The sequence below is a fragment of the Bufo gargarizans genome, chromosome 4, assembly GCF_014858855.1.
Source record: "Bufo gargarizans isolate SCDJY-AF-19 chromosome 4, ASM1485885v1, whole genome shotgun sequence".
NCBI classification, from domain to species: domain Eukaryota; kingdom Metazoa; phylum Chordata; class Amphibia; order Anura; family Bufonidae; genus Bufo; species Bufo gargarizans.
Window position 1 is genome coordinate 64,141,997 of NC_058083.1, and position 17,952 is coordinate 64,159,948.

General features: G+C 45.6%; 1 protein-coding gene across 1 annotated transcript in view; it reads left to right on the forward strand.

Moving 5' to 3' along the window:
* The window catches only part of LOC122935215, a 41,485-nt gene that overhangs the window by 12,486 nt on the left and 11,047 nt on the right, over positions 1-17,952 (forward strand). Inside the window, exons 3-6 of the mRNA XM_044290979.1 lie at positions 13,062-13,153; positions 13,233-13,311; positions 13,409-13,500; positions 13,637-13,689. Coding sequence (XP_044146914.1) covers positions 13,062-13,153; positions 13,233-13,311; positions 13,409-13,500; positions 13,637-13,689 — 316 coding nt within the window. The remainder of the gene's footprint in view (positions 1-13,061; positions 13,154-13,232; positions 13,312-13,408; positions 13,501-13,636; positions 13,690-17,952) is intronic.

Genomic DNA, 17,952 nt, shown 5'->3' on the forward strand with positions numbered 1-17,952 from the left:
AATTTGGGCAAGTTGTCACATGTTCCGTGCATGGCACATGTGTTGAATCTCAACGTACAACGCTTTGTGTCTAAGTACCCAGGCTTACAGGACGTCCTCAAGCAGGCCAGGAAGGTGTGTGGCCATTTCAGGCGTTCCTACACGGCCATGGCGCACTTTTCAGACATTCAGCGCCGAAACAACATGCCAGTGAGGCGCTTGATTTGCGACAGCCCGACACGTTGGAATTCAACACTCCTAATGTTCGACCACCTGCTTCAACAAGAAAAAGCCATCAAAGAGTATTTGTATGACCGGGGTGCTAGGACAGCCTCTGCGGAGCTGGGAATTTTTTTGCCACGTTACTGGACGCTCATGCGCAATGCCTGTAGGCTCATGCATCCTTTTGAAGAGGTGACAAACCTAGTCAGTCGCACCGAAGGCACCATCAGCGACCTCATCCCATTTGTTTTCTTCCTGGAGCGTGCCCTGCGAAAAGTGCTGGATCAGGCTGTAGATGAGCGTGAAGAGGAAGAGTAGTCACCATCACCACCAGAAACAGCCTTGTCATCATCACTTGCCGGACCTGCGGCAATGCTGGAATAGGAGTATGAGGAAGAGTAGTCAGAGGAGGAATGTGGCTTTGAGGAGGAGGAAGACCAACCACAGCAGGCATCCCAGGGTGCTCGTTGTTGTCACCTATCTGGGACCTGTGGTGTTGTACGTGGCTGGGGGGAAGAACAGACCGTCAATGACATCAGTGAGGAGGAGGAACGGGAAATAAGTAGCTCGGCATCCAACCTTGTGCAAATGGGGCCTTTCATGCTGTCATGTCTGTTGAGGGACTCTTGTATAAAAAGGATGAAGGAGAACTACCTGTACTGGGTGGCCACGCTACTAGACCCCCGGTATAAGCAGAAAGTGGCAGAAATGTTACCAAATTACCGGTCAGAAAGGTTGCAGCAGTTCAAAACCAAACTAAAAAATATGCTTTACACAGCTTATAAGGGGGATGTCACAGCACAACGGGAATCTAACAGGGGAAGAGGTGAAAGTAATCCTCCTCCTACCACGACCACGGCGGCAAGGACAGGACGCTTTACAGATGTGTTGTTGATGGAGGACATGCAGCGCTTTTTCAGTCCTACACATTGCCACAGCCCTTCGGGATCCAGCCTTAGGGAACAACTCGACCGACAGGTAGCAGACTACCTCGCCTTATATGCAGATATCGACACTCTGAGGAGCGATGAACCCCTTGACTACTGGGTGTGCAGGCTTGACCTGTGGCCTGAACTATCCCAGTTTGCGATAGAACTTCTGGCCTGCCCCGCTTCAAGTGTCCTGTCAGAAAGGACCTTCAGTGCAGCAGGAGGCATTGTCACTGACAAAAGAAGTGTCACGGCCACGGTTATGGTCGTGACTCCTTGGGAGCCGCATACAGTTGCCCGCGGTTGTGGTTGTGGTGTCAACCGCAGCTGAGGTATAATGTAGTTGGCCTCAGTGCGGTTGCCGCGGACAACAGCTATGTGTGCGGTTCCCGGGGAGTTGGGTGCGTGTGTGGATGCACTTTGTTTGTATGTCTGGTGTGCACTTGTTGATTGGTGCGCACGTACATCTTCCTTTCACTGTGGCAGCGTCTGGTATGTTGTACATGTGGTGGCAGTGTCCTGGCCTTCGGGCTGTCTTTCTGGACGGCTGCCACCCATGTCGTTGCCAGCGGCAACAGCCACAGTGTGATCTGTTGGACACTTCCCCTGTCTGTGACTTTCCCTTCTTTGGTGCTGGAAGGGTTAACTCCCTTCCCAGTGTGTGAGTGATGTCACTGGGTGTGTCTGACTGTGGGTGTGGCTTCTTGGCCTATATAGCCTGAGTGTTTTGCATGGTTCAGTAGGTTGCTTCAGCCCTGCTAGCTGGAGCAGCCTCCTGTGTATTTGACCTGCCTGTGAGAGCCACCCCTGTGGTCATAAAAATTATTGTTCTTGTTGATTGTCTCTATGTTGGTGAGGTTGTATGTTCTCCTGTTGGGAGCTTTCTATGTTTTGGTGCAGCTAATGGTTCTGGACTCCTGTCTCTTGAGGGATCCAGTCAGCAAGGCTGTGGCAAGTGTTGGTAGAACTACTTTGTTCGCCTGCCATTTCCATTAGCCTGTTAGTGTTCCCCTTTTCCCAACAGCTTGGCCACTGAGACTCCTGCTCCTCCGTGCCAAGGAGGAGTAGGTCGTCTACCCAGCTCCTAGCGCAGGGATCTACGGAGGGTAAGATAGGGCTCCGAAGTTCCTGCGCATGGGTCCTCCTACCTTTAAGGTCGGCCCATGCAGGTTAGGAGTTAGGGTCAGGTTAGGGATGCGTTGAGGAGGTGACCTGCTCCCTATCCTGTGCTCATGGCCGAGTAGCCACTACAACACCTGGCATCTCACAGCTGAGGGTTTCCCCCATCCTCAGCCGTGACAGTATGACCACAGCGGCATCTCATGTGGCGACTCCCTCGAAAGAGGGTAGAGCATGCACCGCCGTCTATGGATGGGGTGCATGCGCGCTCCTCGGAGGAAGAGCGTTATGGGGGTTTCGCTTCTGACGGCGCGGTGAGTGGCTTTTCCCCGCCACTTCCTCATCGTGTTCGTTTGGCGTCCCCTGTTACTTAAATGAAATTAAATTAAAATTAAAATGCAAAATCTGCAAAAAAAAATTGAAATTTTGAAATTTCACCTCTATTTTGCTTTAATTCCTGTGGAATACCTAAAGGGTTAACAACATTTCAAAAACCAGTTTTGAATAGTTCAAGGGGTGTCGTTTCTAAAATGGGGTCATTTATGGGTTGGTTCTATTATGTAATCCCCACAAAAGTGACTTCAAAACTGAACTGGTCCTTAACCCTTTAACCACTTCAGCCCCGCTAGGTGAAACCCCCTTCATGACCAGGCCACTTTTTACACTTCGGCACTACACTACTTTCACCGTTTATCGCTCGGTCATGCAACTTACCACCCAAATGAATTTTACCTCCTTTTCTTCTCACTAATGGAGCTTTCATTTGGTGGTATTTTATTGCTGCTGACATTTTTACTTTTTTTGTTATTAATCAAAATGTAACGATTTTTTTGCAAAAAAATGACATTTTTCACTTTCAGCTGTGAAATTTTGCAAAAAAAACGACATCCATATATAAATTTTTCGCTAAATTTATAGTTCTACATGTCTTTGATAAAAAAAAAATGTTTGGGCAAAAAAAAAATGGTTTGGGTAAAAGTTATAGCGTTTACAAACTATGGTACAAAAATGTGAATTTCCGCTTTTTGAAACGGCTCTGATTTTCTGAGCACCTGTCATGTTTCCTGAGGTTCTACAATGCCCAAACAGTAGAAAAACCCCACAAATGACCCCATTTCGGAAAGTAGACACCCTAAGGTATTCGCTGATGGGCATAGTGAGTTCATAGAACTTTTTATTTTTTGTCACAAGTTAGCGGAAAATGATGATGATTTTTTTTTTTTTTTTTTTTCCTTACAAAGTCTCATATTCCACTAACTTGCGACAAAAAATAAAAAATTCTAGGAACTCACCATGCCCCTCACAGAATACCTTGGGGTGTCTTCTTTCCAAAATGGGGTCACTTGTGGGGTAGTTATACTGCCCTGGCAATTTAGGGGCCCAAATGTGTGAGAAGAACTTTGCAATCAAAATGTGTAAGAAATGACCGGTGAAATCCGAAAGGTGCACTTTGGAATATGCGCCCCTTTGCCCACCTTGGCAGCAAAAAAGTGTCACACATGTGGTATCGCCGTACTCAGGAGAAGTTGGGGAATGTGTTTTGGGCTGTCATTTTACATATACCCATGCTGGGTGAGAGAAATATCTTGGCAAAAGACAACTTTTCAAATTTTTTTATACAAAGTTGGCATTTGACCAAGATATTTTTCTCACCCAGCATGGGTATATGTAAAATGACACCCCAAAACACATTGCCCAACTTCTCCTGAGTACGGCGATACCAGATGTGTGACACTTTTTTGCAGCCAAGGTGGGCAAAGGGGCACATATTCCAAAGTGCACCTTTCGGATTTTGCAGGGCATTTTTTACACATTTTGATTGCAAAGTTCTTCTCACACATTTGGGCCCCTAAATTGCCAGGGCAGTATAACTACGCCACAAGTGACCCCATTTTGGAAAGAAGACACCCCAAGGTATTCCGTGAGGGGCACGGCGAGTTCCTAGAATTTTTTATTTTTTGTCGCAAGTTAGTGGAATATGAGACTTTGTAAGGAAAAAAGAAAAAAAAAGAAAAATCATCATTTTCCGCTAAATTGTGACAAAAAATAAAAAATTCTAGGAACTCGCCGTGCCCCCCACGGAATACCTTGGGGTGTCTTCTTTCCAAAATGGGGTCACTTGTGGCGTAGTTATACTGCCCTGGCAATTTAGGGGCCCAAATGTGTAAGAAGTACCTTGAAATCAAAATGTGTAAAAAATGGCCTGCGAAATCCGAAAGGTGCACTTTGGAATATGTGCCCCTTTGCCCACCTTGGCTGCAAAAAAGTGTCACACATCTGGTATCGCCGTACTCAGGAGAAGTTGGGCAATGTGTTTTGGGGGGTCATTTTACATATACCCATGCTGGGTGAGAGAAATATCTTGGCAAAAGACAACTTTTCCCATTTTTTTATACAAAGTTGGCATTTGACCAAGATATTTTTCTCACCCAGCATGGGTATATGTAAGAAGACACCCCAAAACACATTCCCCAACTTCTCCTGAGTACGGCGATACCACATGTGTGACACTTTTTTGCAGCCTAGATGCGCAAAGGGGCCCAAATTCCTTTTAGGAGGGCATTTTTAGACATTTGGATCCCAGACTTCTTCTCACACTTTCGGGCCCCTAAAAAGCCAGGGCAGTATAAATACCCCACATGTGACCCCACTTTGGAAAGAAGACACCCCAAGGTATTCAATGAGGGGCATGGCGAGTACCTAGAATTTTTTTTTTTTTGCATAAGTTAGCGGATATTGATTTTTTTTTGTTTTTTTTCTCACAAAGTCTCACTTTCCGCTAACTTAGGACAAAAATTTCAATCTTTCATGGACTCAATATGCCCCTCAGCGAATACCTTGGGGTGTCTTCTTTCCGAAATGGGGTCACATGTGGGGTATTTATACTGCCCTGGCTTTTTAGGGGCCCTAAAGCGTGAGAAGTCTGGAATATAAATGTCTAAAAATTTTTACGCATTTGGATTCCGTGAGGGGTATGGTGCGTCCATGTGAGATTTTATTTTTTGACACAAGTTAGTGGAATATGAGACTTTGTAAGAAAAAACAAAAACAAACAAAAAATGTCCACTAACTTGTGCCAAAAAAATGTCTGAATGGAGCCTTACAGGGGGTGATCAATGACAGGGGGGTGATCAATGACAGGGGGGTGATCACCCATATAGACTCCCTGATCACCCCCCTGTCATTGATCACCCCCCCCTGTAAGGCTCCATTCAGACGTCCGCATGATTTTTACGGATCCATGGATACATGGATCGGATCCACAAAACGCATGCGGACGTCTGAATGGAGCCTTACAGGGGGGTTATCAATGACAGGGGGGTGATCAGGGTAATCAGGGTGATCACCCCCCTGTCACTGATCACCCCCCCTGTAAGGCTCCATTCAGACGTCCGCATGATTTTTTACGGATCCATGGATCGGATCCACAAAACGCATGCGGACGTCTGAATGGAGCCTTACAGGGGGGTTATCAATGACAGGGGGTGATCAGGGTAATCAGGGTGATCACCCCCCTGTCACTGATCACCCCCCCTGTAAGGCTCCATTCAGACGTCCGCATAATTTTTACGGATCCATGGATACATGGATCGGATCCGTAAAAATCATGCGGACGTCTGAATGGAGCCTGACAGGGCGGTGATCAATGACAGGGGGTGATCAGGGAGTGTATATGGGTGATCACCCGCCTGTCATTGATCACCCCCCTGTAAGGCTCCATTCAGACGTCCGCATAATTTTTACGGATCCATGGATACATGGATCGGATCCGTAAAAATCATGCGGACGTCTGAATGGAGCCTGACAGGGCGGTGATCAATGACAGGGGGTGATCAGGGAGTGTATATGGGTGATCACCCGCCTGTCATTGATCACCCCCCTGTAAGGCTCCATTCAGACGTCCGCATAATTTTTACGGATCCATGGATACATGGATCGGATCCGTAAAAATCATGCGGACGTCTGAACGGAGCCTGACAGGTGGGTGATCAATGACAGGGCGGTGATCAATGACAGGGGGGTGATCAGGGAGTTTATATGGGGTGATCAGGGGTTTATAAGGGGTTAATAAGTGACGGGGGGGGGTGGGGGGTGTAGTGTAGTGTAGTGTGGTGTTTGGTGGGACTGTACTGACCTACCTGAGTCCTCTGGTGGTCGATCCTAACAAAAGGGACCACCAGAGGACCAGGTAGGAGGTATATTAGACGCTGTTATGAAAACAGCGTCTAATATACCTGTTAGGGGTTAAAAAATTCGGATCTCCAGCCTGCCAGCGAGCGATCGCCGCTGGCAGGCTGGAGATCCACTCGCTTACCTTCTGTTCCTGTGAGCGTGCGCGCCTGTGCGCGCGCGTTCACAGGAAATCTCGCGTCTCGCGAGAAGACGCGTATATGCGTCCAGGAGGAATAAAGCAACCTCCTCCCGGACGCATATACGCGTACGGCGGTCGGGAGGTGGTTAAGGACCTATTACGTATCTGTACGTCTGATCCCTAAACATGGCGCCCACCTGCCCGCTGGCTCGCTCGTGCAGTGGGCGCCTTAGCCACAGAGTTTCTGCTATACTGCATCTTACCCTTCAGATGCCGTGGTCAAATGTGACCACGGCATCTAAACAGACCGCAACGGAAAGTGGCGCGCTCCCGGTCCGGTAACAGCTTTCCCCGGCTGAGATCGGGGAACCTGTTACATTGTGCTAATTGACCGAAGCCTCAAGCAGGCTTCAATTAGATGACTATACCAATACAGGCCACTAGGTGGCAGCCTTGTATTGATATAGTGCAAATGAAGTCTTCAATGATGGCTATTTAGCCATCACTGAATACTATGGGCAGTTTAATGATTGCCAGTTATTGTCACCCAAGCTGACTTTAAAAAAAGTAAAAAAAAAAAAAAAGTTTTTATAAATATAAAAAAACCTAAAAGTTCAAATCACACCCCTTTCCGTAAAATAAAAATACTAAACCAATAATAAAAAAAATTCAAACATCATGGGCATCACCACGTGCGAAAATGCCATACTATTAAAATATAACAATATTAATGACATATGGCAGATGGAGTAGCGGGGGGGAATAAAAACATCAAATTTTCAATTTTTTGTCACTTCAACTAACATAGTAACATAGTACATAAGGACGAAAAAAGACATTTGTCCATCCAGTTCGGCCTGTTTTCCTGCAAGTTGATCCGGAGGAAGGCAAAAAAAAACCTGTGAGGTAGAAGCCAATTTTCCCCACTTTAGGGGAATAAAAAATTCCTTCCCGACTCCAATCAGGCAATCAGAATAACTCCCTGGATCAGCGACCCATCTCTAGTAGCTATAGCCTGTAATATTATTACACTCCAGAAATACATCCAGACCCCTCCTGAATTCCTTTATTGTACTCACCATCACCACCTCCTCAGGCAGAGAGCTCCATAGTCTCACTGCTCTTACCGCAAAGAATCCTCTTCTATGTTTGTGTACAAACCTTCTTTCCTCCAGACGCAGAGGATGTCCCCTCGTCACAGTCCTGGGGATAAATAGATGATGGGAGAGATCTCTGTACTGACCCCTGATATATTTATACATAGTAATTAGATCTCCCCTCAGTCGTCTTTTTTCTAAAGTGAATAACCCTAATGTTGATAATCTTTCAGGGTACTGTAGTTGCCCCATTCCAGTTATTACTTTAGTTGCCCTCCTCTGGACCCTCTCCAGCCCTGCTATGTCTGCCTTGTTTACAGGAGCCCAGAACTGTACACAGTACTCCATGTGTGGTCTGACCAGTGATGTGTAAAATGGTAGGGCTATGTTCTTATCACGGGCATCTATGCCCCTTTTGATGCAACCTTTTATCTTATTGGCCTTGGCAGCAGCTGCCTGACACTGGTTTTTGCAGCTTAGTTTGCTGCTTATTAAAATTCCTAGATCCTTTTCCATGTCAGTGTTACCGAGTGTTTTACCATTTAGTATGTACGGGTGACTTGCATTATTCCTTCCCATGTGCATAGCTATACATTTGTCAGTGTTAAACCTCATCTGCCACTTATCTGCCCAAGCCTCCAATCTATCCAGATCCCTCTGTATACTGCTGTCCTATGTAGTGTGTGTATATATATATATATATATATATATATATATATATATATAGTATACTGTCCTCTTCAGTGTTAATTCACTGCAAAATTAACACTGTCATCTGCAAAAATTTACACTTTACTATGCAAGCCTTCTACAAGATCATTAATAAATATATTGAAGAGAATAGGGCCCAATACTGACCCCTGAGGTACTCCGCTAGTGACAGTGACCCAATCTGAGTGTGTACTGTTAATAACCACCCTCTGTTTTCTATCATTGAGCCAGTTACTTACCCACTTACAGACGTTTTCTCCCAGTCCGAGCATTCTCATTTTATATACTAACCTTTTATGTGGTACAGTGTCAAATGCTTTGGAGAAGTCCAGATACACAACATCCATTGATTCACCGCTGTCAAGTCTAGAACTTACCTCCTCATAGAAACTGATTAAATGAGTTTGACATGACCGATCCCTCACAAAGCCATGCTGATATGGCGTTATTTGCTTATTTCCAATCAGTTGCTCTAACATCGCATCTCTCAGAAAACCTTCAAACAGTTTACCCACAACAGATGTTAAACTTACCGGCCTATAATTTCCAGGCTCTGTTTTTGGACCCTTTTTGAATATTGGCACCACATTTGCCATTCACCAATCCTGTGGGACATTCCCTGTCAGTATAGAGTCCGCAAATATCAGAAATAAGGGTCTGGCTATTACATTGCTTAATTCCCTTAGGATACGGAGGTGTATGCCATCTGGTCCTGGTGATTTGTCTATTTTAATCTTTTTAAGTCGCTGATGTACTTCTTCCTGGGTCGGACAGGACACTTTTAATGGGGAATTTATTTCAACATTCGACATGTCATCTGACAGTTAATTTTCCTCAGTGAATACATTGGAGAAAAAAATATTTAACAGCTTTTCTTTCTCCTCGTCGCTCTGCGACTCCCCCCTCATTACTCTTTAAAGGGCCGACACCTTCAGATTTATACTTTTTACCTTTATATAATTGACGAACATTTTAGGGTTAATTTGACTCTCTTTGGCAATTAATTTCTCGGTCTCTAGTTTGGCCGCTTTTATTTGTTTTTTACGTGTTCTATTTTTTTCCTTTTAGTTTTTCAGTGCTTCCGTGCTACCCTCCTGTTTTAGTGATTTATATGCTTTCTTTTTGTCATTTATTGCTTTCTTTACAGTTCTATTTATCCACATTGGTTTCTTTTTGTTCCTTAACCTTTTATTCCCATACGGTATGTACCTCTCACAATGAGATTTTATGATGCTTTTAAAGTTATCCCATTTTGTGGCTGTATTTTTATTTTTGAGGACTTTGTCCCAGTTAGTTCGGCCTATGGCCTCTCTTAGTTGGCAAAATTTAGCTTTTTTGAAGTTTGGTATTTTTGTTCCTCCCTGTAGAAACGCTCTTTTGAATGATAATTGGAAGGTTATTACTTTATGGTCACTATTTCCTAGGTGTCCCCCAACCTACACGTTTGTTGTTCTGTCAGGCCTATTGGTTAATACTAAGTCCAGTATGGCCGTCCCTCTAGTCTGGTCCTGAACCAGTTGGGAGAGGTAATTGTCTTTGGTTATTGCCAAGAACCTGTTTCCTTTATGAGATATAGAAGTTTCAGTTTCCCAGTCTATATCTAGGTAGTTGAAGTCCCCTATAATAAGCACCTCATTATGATTTGCCGCCTCGTCTATCTCGTTTAGTAGTAGATTTTCTGTGGACTCCGGTATATTAGGTGGTTTATAGTAAACTCCTATTAGTAATTAAATGTTGTTTTTAGCTCCATGTATCTCTACCCACAGTGACTCCACATGTCCATGTCCCTCACTTATATATTCCCGGAGTGTGGGCTTTAGACAAGACTTTTCATAAAGGCAGACCCCTCCCCCTCTCCGGTTTTGACAATTTTTTCTAAACAGACTGTAACCCTGTACATTAACTGCCCAGTCATAGCTATCATCCAGCCATGTCTCAGTTATTCCCACTGTCATAGCTATCATCCAGCCGTGTCTCAGTTATTCCCACTGTCATAGCTATCATCCAGCCATGTCCCAGTTATTCCCACTGTCATAGCTATCATCCAGCCATGTCTCAGTTATTCCCACTGTCATAGCTATCATCCAGCCATGTCTCAGTTATTCCCACTATGTCATAGTTCTCCTCACACATCACTAATTCCAGTTCCTCAGATTTATTAGTCAGGCTTCTGGCATTAGTATACATACATTTGAGAGGTCTATGTATATTTTTTACCCTACACCTTTTCTTCTAAACTATTCTAGTCCCTCCTTCCATTCCTCTCCCGGTCTCTATCTGCACTATCTTCCCCTCCTATAATGTAATTTCTCTCCCCCCAGTCCCTAGTTTAAACACTACTCCAACCTTCTAGCCAACTTTCTCCCCAGCACAGCTGCCCCTTCCCCATTGAGGTGCAGCCCGTCCCTACGATAGAGCCTGTAGCCGATAGTGAAGTCGACCCAGTTCTCCAGGAACCCAAACCCCTCCTTCCTGCACCAGTTCTTGAGCCACTTGTTAATCTACCTAATCTCCCGCTGCCTTTCTTGTGTGGCTCGTGGTACCGGCAGTATTTCGGAAAATATTACCTTTGAGGTCCTTGCCCTAAGCTTTTGATCTAAATCCTTAAAATCATTTTTAAGGACTCTCCACCTACCTCTAACTTTGTCATTGGTGCCGATATGGACCATGACCGCTGGATCTTCTCCAGCCCCTCCCAGTAATCTGTCAGCCCGATCCGCGATGTGTCGAACTCTAGCCCCAGGAAGACAGCACACTGTTCGGCGATCACGGTCTTTGTGACAGATTTCCCTATCTGTTCCCCTAATAATGGAGTCTCCCACTACCAGCACCTGTCTGCCCTGCTCTCCTGGTCCCTTGCTTACTGGAGCTGACATTCCCCTGACTGGCAGAGGAAGTGTCCGGCTGCAGCAGTGCCGTCCCTGGACTAACATCCCCCTCATCTGCCAAACGTGCAAACTTGTTGGGGTGTGTCAGATCAGGGCTAGCCTCCCTGGCACTCTTCCCTCTACCCCACTTTCTAACTGTTACCCAGCTAGCTACCTCACTTTCCTCAACCTCCTCTCTGTCACCCTCCCCCTCATCTACCCCAAAAAGTGCTTGCTCGGTGAGAAGCAAACTCTTTTGCAAATTGTCAATGCCTCTCAGTGTTGCAACTTGCCCGTTTAGAAACTCGATTTGCGATTCCAAACGGGTAATTTTCTCACATCTTGACCAAAATCTTGACCTCTTTGTCTTAAACTCCTTTTCCTTTAACTCGACATAATGAGAAGCCCACTTAGTACAGCAAGCCTCAGGAAGAGCCAATCATTTTTTTATAAAAAGTGATCAAAAGTTCGCACACACTTAAAATTTGTATCACTGAAAAGAACAAATCAACCCGCAAAAAATGAGCCCTCACACAGCCCCGTACACATAGCTACAAAAAAGTTATAGGGGTCAGAATATGGTTATTGAAAAAAATAAATTCCTCAAAGGTTTACATTTTTTCAGTATTAAAACGCAAGAGAAATTATACAAGTGTGGTATCGTTGGAACCGTACTGATCTGGAGAATGAAGATAACAGGTCAATTTTACTGCATAGTGTACAGTGTAAAAAAAAAAAACGCTTTTCCAGAATTGCGTTCTTTCCCAATTCTACCCCATTTGGATTTTTTTTTACCACTCTCTTCTACATGGTATGCAACCCTAAATGGTGCCATTAGAAAGTACAACATGTCATGCAAAAGATAAGCCCTCATAAGGCTGTGTAAATGGAAAAATAAAAAAGTTAGGACAATGGGAAAGCAGGGAGTGAAAAACGAAAACACAAAAATGGAAAATGCCAGGGTCCTTAAGGGGTTAAAAAAGTTGACTTGAAATTTCTTTAAAATTAAAAAAATTGCTTCTAAAATTCTAAACCTTCTAACGTCCTAAAAAAATAAAATTACACTAAAATGATGCCAACATAAAGAAGACGTATGGGGAATGTTAATTAAAAAATATCTTATGAGGCATCACTATATGTCTTAAAAGTAGAGAAATTCAAATAAAAAAATTGTGAATTTTTTCACATTTTCTTTAACGCTTGGATTTTTTTTTTATAAATAAAGGCGAAACATATTGACTCAAATTTACTATTAAATGAAGTACAATGTGTCACGAGAAAACAATCTCAGAATGGCTTGGATAAGTAAAAGTGTTCCAGAGTTATTACCACATAAAGTGACACATGTCAGATTTGCTAAATTAGGCCTGGTCAGGAAGGGGGCAAATTTCCCGGTCTGGAAGTGGTTAAAGACGACGATATCCCTGTTCACAGGATGGGATAAATATGTGACCACTGAGACCCCACTGATCATGACAACGAGGGTCCCGTGTCCTTGTTGTGGATGTAACAGACGTTCTCATAGATATCTCCAGCATTTTCACTGACCGTGACGGGAGCAGCAAACATGTACAGCCACCACTCCATCCATGTGAGGACACAGGACCCCTGTTCTCATGATCTAGGAGGGTCCTAGTAGTGGGATTTCTATGTGGGGTGACTGTAAGAGTTTGGGGTTTGGTAGAAAGTGGGTGAGGAGCGGAACATTGTTATTTAGGCCCCAATAACTAAACCTAGAAGTGAAGGAGCTGAGAGAACAGTCTGATCTATAGTCAGATATACAGGAGGCCATGTATTCAGTCACTGTGTTCTTGTGTCTCCACAGATGGATCCAGGAGGAGAAATTCCCCCGAGAGATGTCCCAATCCTCTGTATTCCCAGGACTCTCCAGAGGAGAAGCTCCCAACGAACCATCAGGTAGATGGAGCTGAAGTCTCCCCAGAATCTGACCAGAAAGTGATTGGACCAAAGATGAATTTAAATTTTTCTTGTTTAGGATGAAAATCTGATTGATATTAAGGTTGAGGTTAAAGATGATGATGAAGAGGAGATGGATTTATGGGGCGATCATCAGTGTAAGAATTGTCTGCATTGAGGGTCACCTGGATGCTACTACCATCATCTTATCATCACATGTAATCAATCTATCCTTTCACTATGTGATTCTTACAGATGGAATCATAGAAAGAAATCCCCCCAAGAGATGTCCCCGTCCTCTGTATTCCCAGGACTGTCCAGAGGAGAAGCTATCAGAGAACCATCAGGTAGATGGAGCTGAGCCCTATACACATCTATATAGTGGGGTCCTGCAGTCATAGAGGGGTCATAGATGGTGGGGGTCTCTTATGTGGATCTGTTAGATTTCCCACCTGTCTGCTGTATTGTCCTGAATTGTTACAGATGACAAATCAGGGGGAAGATCTGACTGATATTAAAGTGGAGGATGAAGAAGAGCGGATGATGGGCGATCCCCCGTGTAATAGTGAGGTGGAGGAGGACATTTCAGTCCATGTGACCACAGGTATGGAATAATGAATGGAGAATGGCGAACTCTGTGTGCACACCAAGCTAGGTGTGTTTAGGCCACTCATTCAGCTGACCGCTATCCCTCCGACTCCCCCATATACCTCCATGCTTGGCTCGGCTAAGTGTCAGGGTTTTCAGTGGGGCGTCCAGATACTTCTTGTGGATATTTATCTCCCGGGAGAACAAAATGATCGGTTACTGAAATTCCGAACACCCGATTCTTCTCTCCCATGACCTGATCTGCCCTCAGTGAAGCAAGGCTGTTATTTTATGTTCTTTTTCAGTAGTCTCCATTATTCTGACTGCTATTGATGTTCTGCTGCTGGTCCATGTATACCAGCTCCAAAGGAATAGGAAATATGAAGGGAGGACGTCTCCTCCTCCTTCTTGCTGGATCCACTTCTGGATTTGGCTGAAAAACTCCATCAAAACCTCAACCATTTTCATTGACCATTGTAGCCCATTTACTCCAGGGGTCCTAGATGTTATGATATCTGCTTAAGTTGTCGGTTTTTCAAAGTATCTTCTCATTTCCTAACATAGGATTTTAAGATGGCCTCCCTCCCATACCCGTATCTGTCCCCTGCACAGTTTTTAGTATCTTTTGCTCTTCCTGAGGCTTGCTGTACCAAGTGGGCTTCTTATTAAGTGGAGTTAAAGAAAAGGAGTTTAAGACAAGGAGCAAGAAACTAAGGTTGGATATAATTTCCTTGTGTGTTGTTGGCTTGATTCCAGCTAGTCCATCAACTACTGCAGACAGGGTCTAATTCTAACTCATATTTACTGTTTTCATTCTTTACTCTTCATCCCCAATAAACATCTGCTCCATGGACAATGCCACCAAGTGTGTGTCCTATGCAGTGTGTCCGTGCCTTGAAGAGCTGATTTAGGGTGAATACATTTGCACTAGATGCAATCATGTTGCATATTTGGAAGCCCAGATCTTGGATCTAAATAAGCAGCTTGAAATACTTAGGGGCATTGCAAAACTGGAGAGAGGAAATGGGGGGGGTCAGCAGTTGGGTTAATGTAGAAAGAAGGGGTAGAGGTAAAAGTCTTAGGGAGGCTAGTCTTGAGCTGGCACACTCTAGTAAATATGCCTGTTTGGCTGATATTAGGGATGAAAGCCCAGGGCCAGCAACACTGCAGCAGGTAGTTTCTCCTAACAACCAGGAGGAAGACCGCTGCAGGAAGGATGGGGAAAAGGAGTGCAGCAAAGGTCAGACAGATGCTGGTGGTAGGGGACTCTATTATTAGGCGGACAGATAGGATCATCTGTCGCCGAGACCGTGAATGCCGAACAGTGTGTTGTCTGCTGGGTGCTCGGGTTCGGCATATTGCGTATCAGATTGACAGATTGCTGGGTGGGTCTGGCGAAAACTCGGCGGTCATGGTACACATTGCACCAATGACAAAGTCAGTGGGAGATGGAAGGTCCTTTAAAAATGATTTTAGGGAGCTAGGTGAGAAGCTCAAGTCCAGGACCTCCAAGGTAGTGTTTTTAGAAATACTACCAGTGTCACGAGCCTCACCAGAGAGACAACAGAGCTTAGAGAGTTAAATAAGTGGGTCAGAAGCTGGTGCAGGAAGGAAGGGTTTGGGTTCATGGAGAACTGGGCCGACAGTAGGGACGGGCTGCACCTCAATGGGGAGGGTGCAACTGCCCTGGGGGAAAAAATAGTTAGATGGCTGGAAGAGCTTTTAAACTAGGATCTGGGGAGGGGTGGGGGGGGGGGTCATACTAATAAGGGGGTAGATAGTGTAGATCATGGGTGTCAAACATGCGGCCCGCAATGAATATCTTTGCGGCCCGGCAAGTATTTCTGAACATGAGCGCGCTGCTATCGGCGCTCTCATGTTCTCTCAGCAGCACGGGGAGAAGGAAGCTGTCCTCCCTCCCCCTGTGCTGCTGCCGCTGCCACCAATGAGAAGAGAGGGGGGGGGAGGAGGGGCGGGCGCACTGCGCCACCAATGAGAATAGAGGGGGGGAGGAGGGGCGGGCGCACTGCGCCACCAATAAGAATAAAGGGGGGGGAGGAGGGGGGGGGCGCACTGCGCCACCAATGATTGGACTATTTCCACACAGAGCGGCGCCCAGCACTCACCATTAGTCCTGGGCGCCGCTCCGTTCGCCCGCAGTGCCCCATTACTGTCTCCTCTCCTGCTCCACATGCTGCTGATTACTATCGGAGCGATGGGAGGAGACATCAGCTTCACTAGTGGGCGTTCCTTCTCCCTGCGCTGCGATTGGACAGCGCTACAGCCAGGAAGAAGGAACGCCCACTAGTGAAGCTGATGTCTCCTCCCATCGCTCCGATAGTAATCAGCAGCATGTGGAGCAGGAGACAGTAATGGAGCACTGCGGGCGAACGGAGCGGCGCCCAGGACTAATGGTGAGTGCTGAGACATCGCTGGGTGCCGCTCTGTGTGGCCTGATAGTGAAAGAAGTTTAACACAATACAGGAGGCGGGTGCCGGCAGCAGAATCGCATTGCCGGCACCCTGCCCCTGACAGGGAGCTGCGATCAGAGGCAGTTAACCCCTTAGGTGCCGCACCTGAGGGGTTAACTGCTGATCTGCCAGTACCCGCCTCCTGTATAAAGGGGTAATTTATCATTGGTGGTGCAGTGTGCCCCCCCCCTCAACCCCCCCATCCCATTAAAATCATTGGTGGCACAGTGCGCCAGCCCCTCTCAACCCCCCCAGTATTGAAATCATTGGTGGCAGTGGCCACAGGGACCTCTCCCCTCCCCCTCATTGGTGGTGCAGTGGCAGCTTCTGATCGGAGCCCCAGCTGTGTGAGCCTGGGGCTCCGATCAGTTACCATGGCAGCCAGGACGCTACAGAAGCCCTGGTTGCCATGGTAACATCCCTGATGCTGTGTGCACAAGGCACAGAGCAGCAGGGACAGTGTGAAGTCCTATTCACCCTGATAGAGCTGAATAGGACAAGGGATGAAAGATCCCAGGTTCTCGCCCCTAAGGCTACTTTCACACTTGCGTTCAGAGCGGATCCGTCTGAGACGGATCCACTCATATAATGCAGACGGTGGATCCGTTCAGAACGGATCCGTCTGCATTATATTGTAAAAAAAATTCTAACTGTGAAAGTAGCCTGAACGGATCCGTCCAGACTTTTACATTGAAAGTCAATGGGGGACGGATCCGTTTGAAGATTGAGCCATATTGTGTCATCTTCAAACGGATCCGTCCCCATTGACTTCCATTGTAAGTCTGGACGGATCCGCACGCCTCCGCACGGCCAGGCGTTTTTATGCGGCCCACATAAACTTAAATTTTTTTTTTTTGGCCCATGTTAGCCTTTGAGTTTGACATGCTTGGTGTAGATAGAAAGCGGGTTATAGAAGGGGACAGTGGGGATTTAGTGGGGGCCGGGGTTAGCAAGGAAAATAGGGAGAAGACTGGGAATAACGATACATTTATAAAACATAGAACTGCTGGTAACAAGAACCTGTTACATACAAAAATTAACCAAGGTAACAAAAAAAAAACGGATAATCACTTTACAGGTAATAGTAATTTAAAATGTATCTTCACAAATGCCAGAAGTCTAGCTAGAAAAATGGGAGAGCTGGAGGCTATGGTACTAGAAGAACACATAGATGTAGTTGGTGTGGCTGAGACATGGTTGGACTCTTCGCATGGCTGGGTTGTTAATATTGAGGCTTTTACACTATTTAGGAAAGACCGGGTCAATAGAAAAGGTGGTGGCGTGCGCCTGTATGTGAGGAGTTATCTGAAGACAAGTGTGAAAGAGGCAATTGTGGGTGCGGATGGTGAGGATGTGGAAACCTTATGGGTGGAAGTTCAAAGGGCTATAAACACTGAAAAAATAATACTTGGTGTAATCTATAGACCCCCTAACATCACAGAGGAGATATAAACGCAACTGTATAACCAAATAGAGCGGGCGGCACAGGCGGGTACAGTGGTCATAATGGGAGATTTTAACTTCCCAGACATTGACTGGGGTCACGGTTCTGCGTCAACTGCAAAGGGGAGAAAATTCCTCAACTTGATGCAGGACCACTTTATGGGCCAGTTTGTAGAAGCTCCCACTAGGGGCGATGCTCTGTTGGATCTGGTAATTTCTAATGATGCAGAGCTTGTTGGTAATGTTACTGTTCGAGAAACACAAGGTAATAGTGACCACAATATAATTATATTCCCC